We start from the raw sequence: 11,677 nt of genomic DNA on the forward strand, positions 1-11,677 counted from the left end.
CAATTCTGATTCAATGGCAACAACAATCAACATTAGTGCCTTTGTCTGGAGGATAAATGAATCATTTCATGTAAGTGGAGCATCACAAGCATGTTGGTTTCACACTGTTGTTAACTTAAACTACATCCTGAAAGAGGTCCTATAAGGTTATAGAGAGTGGCGGTGCTTAAAAAACAGTCTCTCATCTAAAACTTGGGCATGCTCTCTCTTGTTTCAGAAACTAGAATGAACCGAAGCATTCCTGTGGAGGTTGATGAATCAGAACCATACCCAAGCCAGTTGCTGAAAGCTATCCCAGAATATTCCGTGGAAGAGGAATCAGAACCTCCAGCTCCAGATCTAAGGAACGCAGCGCCCGCCAGCTCATCTGCACTCCAGACCCCTCAGTGTTCCTCAGGAGACTTCACTCAGGCTCCCCCACCTCTAAGACTTGCAAATATCCAGTGGTCTGTATCCCAGCAGGCCACCCGCCTTCGCACTAAAGTCCTGGAAGAGAGTGAAGACAGCTTCTGCAGGAGACACTCAGTCCAGGGCAGCGGTGTTCCCTTGGGCTCCTCTGCAGCCAGGGAGCCTGAGTCAGAGTCTACGCCTAGAGCCCTCCTCCTAGGGAATCAGTTTTCACTTATGGGAAAACATAGTCAATGGCTGGGATCTCAGCTTTCAGCAGCTTCTCCTGACACTGGCCATGACTCAGACAAATCAGACCAAAGTTCACCTGATGCCTCAGCAAACTCCTCAGGCAACAGCCAAGAGAGAGTACAAAGGCCCCAGCACCCCAGGAACCCAGCAGCCCCAGATCTGCCAACGATAGACACTGGGTATGATTCTCAGCCCCAGGATGTCCTGGGCATCAGGCAGCTGGAACGACCTTTGCCCCTCACCTCTGTGTGTTACCCTCAGGACCTTCCCAGGCCACTCCGATCCAGGGAGTTCCATCAATTTGAACCTCAGAGGTATCCAGTGTGTGGACAGATGCTGCCCCTCAACCATTCCCCACATGCTCAGTGGAATTATCATTACCATTGTCCTGGAGGTGCTGACCACCAGGTACCATGTAAGTGATCTTTCTCCTGGACATTCAGGGTTGGGTAACTGAGCATACAGTACCCACGGATCGGGATGCATGGAGGGCATGCTGCTCGTTGTGGGCATTTTCCAAATGGGGTGGAGTCACAAAGAGTCTTGTTGTTTAGGAACCAACTCACAGTGACACCATAGGACAGAGTAGAACTGCCTCTGAGTTTTCTAGGCTGTAATGTTTGTGAGAGTCACTTGCTTTTTGTCGTGCACTGTAGAGTTGGCACAGATTCATTGCTTAACCCAGCCTCATAGCTGACCCTGCAGTGGATTTTTACCTGCTATCAATTGCTTGGGAAGAGATTACCCATCTTTCTCCTGCAGACCAGCTGATGGATTTGAACTGCATGTCTTTGGGTTGGCAGTGCAACTCCTTACTTTTAAGCCATGGACTGCTAGGTGGGTGCAAACTGCTACTCTGTAGGTCAGCAGCCAAATGGTTACTGAAACTTCACACAAAGGGTCTTAGACACTACGTCTTATCCAAAATCTGTCTCACTCAGAACTTCTTTTTTCTAGGAGTCTTTAAGGATAAAACTGAGTTTTCTGTCTGTGTCAGTGTTTCTGAAACCTGCCGTGCAGCAGCAAGTGGCCCAAGTGACCTCTAGAATATGTCTTCGTTGTTCTAATTAATGGCCTTCTCAATTCTTTTCCCCTCTGCATTCTCTTATTTTCCATCTTAAACATGACAGGAAGAAGGGTCTTCTGTCAAAAAGTCAGAAGGTTCCCAGAAAGTCACAAAGACTCTGTCTTCCTGCCATTTTGTTGCTTAAGCCCCGTTGGTGACTTGGGTCTCCTCTACTACCCTGTTCTTCATCCATCCCCCATGGCTATGCTCTCTCACACTGGCCAGCTCTTTCACATCTTGGTGCACTTGCCTGTGCTGTGTTCTCTCTCTAGGCTACTCTTTCCTCTCGTCCATTTGACCCAGTTCTATAAATGTTCATTGCTTTATTGGGTTCTAATTTGTGAAACATAATATTCACACTTTACCTGTTTTAAGTGCATAATTCAATGCAGTGTAGGATATTACAGAATTGTACAACCATCGCCATGTACATCTTTGAAAACTTAGCTCAAATATCCCTTTGGAAATCTCCTCACAATTCTCTGTCACCCTAGTGCCATCTTTATCTCAGCCCCTAGCATAGCCAGCATTTGTTTATGGACTTGTTGTTTTTCAAAGTAATATTTTTGTTTGTTTGTTTAAGTTTTTACTCCTATTTCTGGCATTTGCCAACTTCAGTGTACTGTTTATGTTGTTAGGGAGCTCTCGTGGTGCCTAGTAGGTAAGGAGTTATGCTGCCAACCCAAAGTCAGGCAGTTCAAATCCACCAGCTGCTTTGTGGGAGAAAGGATGGGCATTCTCATGCTATGCCCTTTTCAATCTCTGAAAACCTGCTGGAGGTTCAGCTATGAGTTGGTTCTGATGGGATGCCAATGTGTTAGCTTAGTTATTTAACTGTTGTTAGGGACCTGTTGTTATTTATTGTTGTTAATGGAGTATCATGTCCACTGATAGCGACTCCATGTGGCAAGACTAAAATGCCCAGTGGTACCTTTCTAATCAATGATTTACCAGCACTTAGGACAGGGCTAACATGATTCTAGCCTTAAAATATTATTTATGAATGAATATGTATCAGTGCAGTCAGAATCTCTGGAACTGGTTAGTCTTACAGAGATAAAGGATCCATTATGGCTATTAATGCTAAATTTCTGCTAAGGGTAATGGAAATAACTGGGGTTTTCAGATATAACACAGGCATGTGAGATGTGATATTTTTCTTAGCAAGTAAATATTACACAAAAAGCAGTTCGAGTGGTCTAAGAATCTGACCAGAGGCCTAGGGCTGAGCCTTTAAAATAAATTATAGAGTTGATCACAAAGGCTGTAATCAACTACACTTTATGTATTTGCACATAAATGGCTGAGTAGAAAGCTTTTAAGGAGCCCTAGTGGCACAGTGGTTAAGTGCTTGCCTGCTAACAGAAAGATTGACAGTTTCGGCCAAAGATCAAGGGATCTGCTTTCTAAAGTCTGCAGCCAAGAAAATGAAGTCTGTTCAGCTTGGTTACATGGGGTTAATAGGATTTAAAAGTTGACTTGCTAGCACCTAACAATAGCACACATAAAGCTTCCTAAATTGAATAGAGAAATTAATAACTTTTTTTAAAGTGGAGTAGATGCTGGAAGACAAGTAGAAAAATTTTATTTATAAAAAAACCCAGAACTGTCACCCAAGCAGATATAGGTACACCTATGTTTATTGCGGCTTTGATTATAATAGCAAAGAGTTGGAAACAACCTAAGTGTCCATCAACAAACAAATGGATAGAGAAGCTGTGGTATATTCACACAATGGAATACTATGCTGCATTGAAAAACAAGGAACTCATGAAATATTATACAAAATGGGTGACCCTGGAGGACATTATGCTAAGTGAAATATTTCAGTTACAAAAGGATAAATACTACATAGTGCTACTGTTGTAAAGCAGGATTGTCATCAGAGTTGGGGGGAATCTAAGAGGGGATAAACAATATATACTGCATAGAAACAGAGGAGGGAGAGAACTGTTTAGGAGGAATATATGATTAGGTATTATTGTCATGACAAGAGTCCAGAATGAAACCTGCATAGTGGAGTGGACTGGGGGTGGGTGGGGAGATTGTATAACAATGAAAGAATTTTTGTTTTACTTTTCAAAAAGAAAAATGAACTGGGGGTGGGGAGGGGTGGAGAGGGAGGAAAGTGTGCAACAATGAATGAATGGAAATCCAAAATAAAATCTAAAAAAAGTTCTAGGAGGAAACAGAAGGAAAACTGAGTCCAAAGCTGAGGAAGTTGGAGAGCTTGGGGAGAGAAGCCCTGGGAGGGAGCGGGAAAGCCCTTGAGGCCTAACACCATACCTAGTAGGCATGAGATGTTGGGAAATCTTCTGGATGGGATGAAGAGACCATCTGCTGTTCAAGGACCCAGTAATGGGAAGAGTGGTCTGGTAAGGTTTCTGATATGCTGTCAAGTCAGCTCCAACTCGTATCAATTCCATGAAACCGTTTAATCCTGCACCTTTCTCATTTAAGCCCATTATTGTAGTTATTGTGTGAATCTTCTCACAGACAGTCTTCCTTTCCTTCAGTGAGCCTCTGCTTTTCCAGGCATGATAACCTTCTCCAGGGAATGGGCCTTCCTGATAACACGTCCCAAGTATGTGAGAAGAGATCTTTACTTCATTTTGCTTTCCTTTTTCTTTGAATAATTTTTGCTTTTAAGGAGCACTCTGGCTACACTTCATCCAAGACAGATTTGTTTGTTCTCTTGGCAATCTGTGGGATATTCAACATTCTTCAACATGACAATTCAATGGCATCAATTCTTTGGTCTTCCTAACTTTCACATGCATACGAAGCAATTGAAAATACCATCTTGAATCACTAAGAACTGAACAAAGGCAAGTCCAGGACTGTCTTTATTTCTCAATAATTTCCAGGTTGAAAGGAATAATTCTCTAAGAACAATACCATGAATTATTTTCCAGTATTCTATTACCATTTTATAATACCATTCTATAACATTTTTCTGATTATAAAAGTAACACTTATTTACCTCCAACATTTAAATAAACAGGCAAAAAGTTTTGAAAAAATGGAAAAAGTTTTGAAAAGGGGGGGTAGGAAGTGTTCATATTCCTAATACCCAATTGTAATATCTTACTAGTATTTTATATATCATAGTGGGATTTTTTTTCTCTGCATTTATATGTATATAGAAAAGACCAAAGTGCATGTCAGAAGAGACTGTAAATTGCACTACAGCATCAAGAAGCCAAAACAAAGGGAGAGATGCTGAAATAAAAGAAATGTACAGAACGTTTCAAAGGGCAGCTTGAGAAGACAAGGCGAAGTATAATAACAGAGCAAAGAGCTGGAATTGGGGGAATAAAAAGGTGAGAACTCACTTGGCATTTCTCAAGCTGAAAGAACTGAAAAACAAATTTCAGCCTTGAGTTGGAATACTGAGAGAAGATATGGGCAACACCTTGACTGATCTAGGAAGCATCGAAAGAAGATGGAGCAAATATACAGAATCACTGTATGAAAAATAGTTGGTCAACAAGGAAACATTTTAGGAAGTACCATATGAAAAAGAACTAGTGGTTGGTATGAAGGAAAAATTTCAAGTTATATTGAAGGCATTGGCAAAAAAATAAGGAATTGATGAGATACCAATTGGCATGTTTCAGCTAACAGATACAGCCCTGAACATGGTCACCAGCCTGTGCTAGAAAATTTGGAAGATAGCTACCTGGCCAATTGACGAGAAAAGATCCATATTTGCTACCTTCCCAAAAAGGTGATCCCAATGAATGTGGAAATTATTACGAAAAATATCATAAATTTCAGAAGTGAGCAAAATATTGCTGAAGAACATTCAAAAAAGGTTGAATTAGTACATTGACAGGTAACTGCCAAAAGTTGAAGCTGGATTTAGAAGAAGCTATGGCACCAGAGATATCCTTTCTGGTGTCAAATAGATCTTAGCAGAAAGCAGAGAATACCAGAAGAACATCTATTTGTGTTTCATTGACTATATAAAGACATTTATTTGGCTATATGGATCATAAAACTATCACTAAGAAAAATAGGAATTCCAGAACATTTAATTATGATTATACAAAACCTAGACCTACACCAAGAAGCTGTTGTCTAAACAGAGCAAGGGAATACTGTATGGTTTAAAATCAAGAAAGGTATGCATCAGGGCTGTCGCTGTCTCCTTTCTCCATAACTATTCAGTCAGAATGCTCAGAAAATCACTTGAAAAGCTAGACTTTATGAAGAAGAGTGTGACATCACAATTGAATGGACTGAGAAATTGTAATACATTCACCTGATGGAATACCATGCAGCACTCCGGAGCAACAATTTTGAAAATTACTACATAACTTGCAAGGGACTGGAGAACATTATACTGAGTGAACTAACTCAGTCTCACAAGGATAAATACTGCATAAGACCATTAATTTTTTAAAATAATTTTAATGAACATTTACAGAGAATTTGGATTTCCATTCATTCATTGCTGCACTTCTCTACCCACCCAGCCCTCTCCCCCCGCTCTCCCAGTTCGCTCCTCTCTTTCATAAGTAAAAGAAAGACTCCCTCCCTGGTACACAATCCCCCTGCACCCCTCCCGCCGCCCCAAGTACATTCCACTATGCAACTTTAATTGTGGACTCTTGTGATAACCATAATGCCCTATCATACATCGCTTTTAAATTATTCAGTCCCTCGTCTGTTTCAGTGCAGTATACACAATTTATCCAGTTTTTCTCAGTCTTACCTCCACCCTGATATCAGTCCCATTTTACAGCAGTGGCATCATGCAATATTTGTCCTTTTGCAACTGAGATATTTCACTCAGCATAATGTCCTCCAGGCTCACCCATTTTGAATAATATTGAATGAGTTCCTTGTTTTTCAATGCAGCATAGTATTCCATTGTGTGAATATACCACAGCTTTTCTATCCATTTGTTTGTTGGTGGGCACCTGGGTTATTTCCAACTCCTTGCTATTGTGAACAGAGCTGCGATAAACATGGGTGTGCATATATCTGCTTGGATATCAGTTATGGTCTCGTTGGGATATATTCCCAGTAGTGGAATTGCTGGGTCAAATGGTATCTCTATTTGCAACTTTTTGAGAAAGCGCCATACCGCCTTCCACAGTGGTTGCACCATTTTACATTCCCACTAACAGTGAATAAGGGTTCCAGTTTCTCCACAACCTCGCCAGCATTTGTTGCTTGCTGTTCTGTTAAATTTTGCTGTTCTGACTGGAGTGAGATGATATCTCACAGTTATTTTTATTTGGATCTCTCTTAGAGCTAGGGATTTTGAACATTTCTTCATGTGCTTGTTGGCCATCTGAATGTCTTCTTTGGTGAAGTGTCTATTCATATCCTGTGCCCATTTTTCTATTGGATTATTTACCTTTATCTTGTTGTCATGCTCAAGTATTTTATAAATTCTAGATATAAGTCCCTTATCTGACATGTCATTACCAAACACTTTTTCCCAGTCTGTGGCTTCCCTTTTGACCCTGTTGGAGAAGTTTTTGGATGTGCATAAGGATTTGATTCTTAGAAGGTCCCATTCATCTATTTTATCTTCTCCTGGATGTAGATTTTTCAGGATACTTGGGAGACTGTTTATGTTCTGGACTAGGACTACTAGAATTCTTCCAAGCTTTTCTTTAATGAAGTTTATAGTCCTTGGTTTTAGTCCTAGATCCATGATCCACCTTGAGTTGGTTTTTGTATATGGAGTGAGGTGTGGATCTTGCTTGAGTCTTCTGCAGATATTTTTCCAGCACCATTTGTTAAAAAGGCTGTCGTTTCCCCACTTAACTGATTTCATTTCCTTGTCAAAAATCAGTTGACCATATGTAGATGGGCTGATTTCTGGGCTCTCAATTCTATTCCATTGATCTATGTGTCTGTCATTGTACCAGTACCATGCTGATAAGACCATTATTGTAAAAATAAAAGGATATAAGGATCCAAGGGGGGAAGGGATGGGTGTAGTGGGGGTGAGGATGAGTAGGGAGGAAATCATAGTGTTGCCCAGTTTATTAGGTGGAGGAATGGAGGCAAAAGGAAATGGGAAAGATCTGGAGGGGGTCTGAAAAGACAGGGTAATGGTGGGCATAGTTCAATGGTTATTAATGTATTAAAACATAATGATTGGGAATGATTGTATGAAACACAATTGTGAATGAAGGATAGCATGAAACACAATGTATACAAGCCTGGTAAGCAAACCAATATAAAATAGTATTTTTAAAAGTTATTACATGCCAAAAAAAAAGATTTGAGGAAGATTCATCAACAACCTGCTTTATGTATAAGACACAACCTTGCTGGCTTAAAGTGAGGAGGATTTGAAACACTTGCTATAAAAATCTAAGGCTAGCTATGAAAATGGCACTGAAAGCAAAAAAGGAAGCCCCTGCCCCTCCCAAAACTGAAGCCAAAGCAAAGACATTAAAGGCCAAGAAGGCAGCCCTGAACAGCATACACAGCCACAAAAAAAAAGGTCCGCACGTCACCCACCTTCCGGTGGCCTAAGACGCTGAGACTCCGAATGCAGCCCAAATACCCCTGGAAGAGCGGTCCCAGGAGAAACAAGCTTGACCACTATGCCATCATCAGATTTCCCCTGACCACTGAGTCAGCCATGAAGAGGATAGAAGATAACAATACACTTGTGTTCATTGTGGATGTCAAGGCCAACAAGCACCAAATTAAGCTGTAAAGAAGCTCTATGATATTGATGTGGCTAAGGTTAACACTGTGATTAGGCCTGATGGAGAGAAGAAGGCCTATGTTTGACTTGCTCCTGATTATGATGCTTTGGATGTTGCCAACAAAATTGGGATCATCTAAACTGAGTCCAGCTGGCTAATTCTAAATATAAATTTTTCTCACACACACACACAAAAAATCCAAGGCTATAGTCTTCAATATGGATTACATCTCAACACCAAGAAAATACCCTCACCACTGGGCCAATAGGCATCATCATGATACATGGAGAAAAGATTGAAGTTATCAATGATTTAATCTTGGATCCACCAGCAGTAAGTCTGGACAGTGAATATGGAGTGCAGAAGAATAATTGATGTCTTTGAGTTGTGCTAGAAAAGAATATCTAATGACTAATGGACTGAAAAAAACAAAACAAACCCCAAAGGGACATGTCTTGGAGAAAGTGCAGTCAGAGTGCTCCTTAGAGGTAAGGATAATAAAGCTTCATCTCATATACTTTGGGCATGTTGTTTGGAGAGACTATTCCTTGGGAAGGGACATCATGGTAGAGGCTCAGTGAAAGAGAGGAAACCTCCAACCAGATGCATTTACATAGTGACTGCAGCAATGGGTTTAAGTATGTCAAAGTTGATGATGAGGATAGTGCAGGATAGGACAGGGTTTAGATCTCCTGTTCAGAAGGTTACTATGAGTCATACTCAACAGCATCTAACAGCAACAACAATACATACATAAGATTAAAAGAATTCCTAATGTTAATCCATACACTTTTTACAGCACCATTTTAAATTACTTTATAAGCTGTTCCTTGGAGGCAAGGATTCTGAAGTCATCTGACATACTTTGGACATGTTGCCAGGAGGGACCAGTCCTTGGAGAGGGCCATCATGCTTGAGAGGGTGGAGGGACAGTGCAGGAGAGGAAGGCCCTCGATGAGATAGATTGAATCAGTGACTGGGGTCATGGCAGTAGAGGTGTCAGAGACAATAAGTTGACTCAGGATAGGCGCTGTTGTACGTAGGGTCGCTATGAGTCACAAACAACTCGAAGGTATGTAACAACAACACTATTTTATCAGAAAGATCTACCAAATCACTTGTAACCTATTTTCTACTATCAGACATTTCAAATAGTTTCCTTAGTTAGAAATGCTATAATACCATGCTTATAAATTTTTTCTGCATTTCTGATTAAGTCTTTGAACTACTGTGACTAAAGTTTTATGACACCAAGCTGAGGTTGTTGACCCTACTAACAGGAAAGAGCCTGATATATAGACATAGAAAGCATTGGCTCACTATCATAATCTGAGAGTCCCCAGGAAGATCTCGCTACTTCACACTACTTTCCAGAAGGAGGCCTAAAATGATACCATTAGCAATTCCTTTTTAGAGGTAAGCACTGCCCCTCTAGGCAAGCACATTCAATTGAAGACACTTCCCTTGAATGTCTCATGACCAGCTTTCCTTCTTCACATGGCTTTCCGTTGCTGTATTTGTTATTTCATTCTATTCATGGGTATTCCTGGTAGTATAGCAGGTTAAGTGTTTGGCTGCTAACTGAATGGTCACTTGCTTGAACCCAGCAGCTCCTTTTTGGGAGAAAGATGTGGCAGTCTGTGTAAAGATCAAAGATACGATGGACCTATGAAGCAGTTCTGCTCTGTCCAACAGGGTTGCTGTGAATATGAGTTGACTTGACAACAAAGGACTTGATTTTTTTTGTTATTGATGGAGATTGGGAAGCAGGAGGGAGGGAAAGTTCTAGAACCCTGGGAGTGGAGAGGATGAAAGGCAGTTAGTGAAGAGAGGATTTGAACAGGAAAGGGAACTAATTAACAAAAACAGCCAGTGCTATATGAAATCAAGCTTCATTAAATCGAAGAAATACAAAATTTTTAAAGATAGGTTTTTCTTTTCCTTATTGCTGCTGCATGTTGTGGAGTTGATTCGTATGCATCAAAACCCCATGTGACATAGAATTGTCCCATCAAGTGTTCTTGGCAGTGTGCTTTACAGAAGCAGATTTCTAAGCCCTTTTCCAGTGAAGCTGATTAATGGTTTCAAAGTGCCAACCTTTTCATTATCTACCACACACTTAACCCTTGAACCACAAGGCTTCCTTTTGTTAATTAGCAGATTCCATCCAATCAGTTCTGACTCATAGCAATACTTTGTACAAAAGAATGAAACATTGACCGGTCTTTACTCAAAATTGTTGCTATGTTTGAATCCATTGCTGCAAGCTTCATGTCAATCCATCACATTGAAGGTCTTCCTCTTCTTCACTGACCTTCACTTTACCAACCATGACGTCCTTCTGTAGGGACTGGCCCTCCTGAGGACATGTGTGAAGCTTATAAGATGAAATCTCCACATCCTCCCGTCTAAGGAATGTCCCATTCCCAAGACAGATCTGTTAATTTCCCGCAGTCCATGTGATATTCAATATTCTTCCTCAACAACATAATTCAAAGGCATCAATTCTTCTTTGGTCTTCTTTATTCATTTTCAAGCTTTCACATACATATGAGGTATTGAAAATACCTTGGCTTGGGTCAGGGCATCTCAGTCTTCAAAGTGACTTTTTTGCTTTTTAACACTTTAAAGAGGTTCTTTGCAACACTTAAAAAAAATACAAAATACTTGAAAGAGGCCTTTTGGGGTTGTTTAGGCATACAAAAATCAAACTCTCAGATAACATCCACTATTAGTATAGCTACGAGGAAGTGAAGCACTCCCCAGTATTCTTGGTAGAGGTGTAAACTGGGACAATTTCTAGAAGGTGGTTTCACAATTGAAATTTTAAAGGTGGTGCATCCTCTTTGGCCTAGCACTTTCTTGTAGGAATCTATCGAATAGAAACATTAAATGAATTAATTAATTTCTTACCAGCTTGTTCATATAAAAATATATGAACAAGCATGTTATTAAAGCACTGTTGTATTCAAGTAAAAAATGGAAATAAGTCAACTACCTGTCAGGAAGAGGATGTTGTTGTTGTTATTGTTATGTGCTGACACGTCGCCTGCGACTCTAGCAACCCTATGGACAATAACAGCTCTGAAACCTGCCCTGTCCTGAGCCAGTCTCACTGATTCAAACACACCTATTCCCATGGCCCTAGTTACTGTATCAATCCACTTCTTCCAGAGTCTTCCTCTCATGCACTGTCTCTTCATCTTTCCAAGCATGATGTCCTTCTCCAATTCCAATTATTGGAATCAAGAAGAGGGTTGTTGTTGTTGTTGTTATGTGCCATCAT

General features: G+C 40.5%; 1 protein-coding gene across 2 annotated transcripts in view; it reads left to right on the plus strand.

The window, feature by feature from the left end:
- Nucleotides 1-222: 222 nt before the first annotated feature.
- The window catches only part of TRAF3IP2 (TRAF3 interacting protein 2), a 57,849-nt gene continuing 46,394 nt past the window's right edge, over nt 223-11,677 (plus strand). The window contains exon 1 of one of the 2 annotated variants that reach the window (XM_006879035.1): nt 223-1,054. In XM_006879035.1, coding sequence (XP_006879097.1) covers nt 226-1,054 — 829 coding nt within the window. In that variant the 5' untranslated portion in view covers nt 223-225. The remainder of the gene's footprint in view (nt 1,055-11,677) is intronic. The other variant, XM_006879034.1, reaches the window with a different exon arrangement.

This window comes from Elephantulus edwardii, unplaced genomic scaffold, assembly GCF_000299155.1.
Source record: "Elephantulus edwardii isolate Elephantulus edwardi_28Jun2011 unplaced genomic scaffold, EleEdw1.0 scaffold00002, whole genome shotgun sequence".
Lineage (NCBI taxonomy): Eukaryota > Metazoa > Chordata > Mammalia > Macroscelidea > Macroscelididae > Elephantulus > Elephantulus edwardii.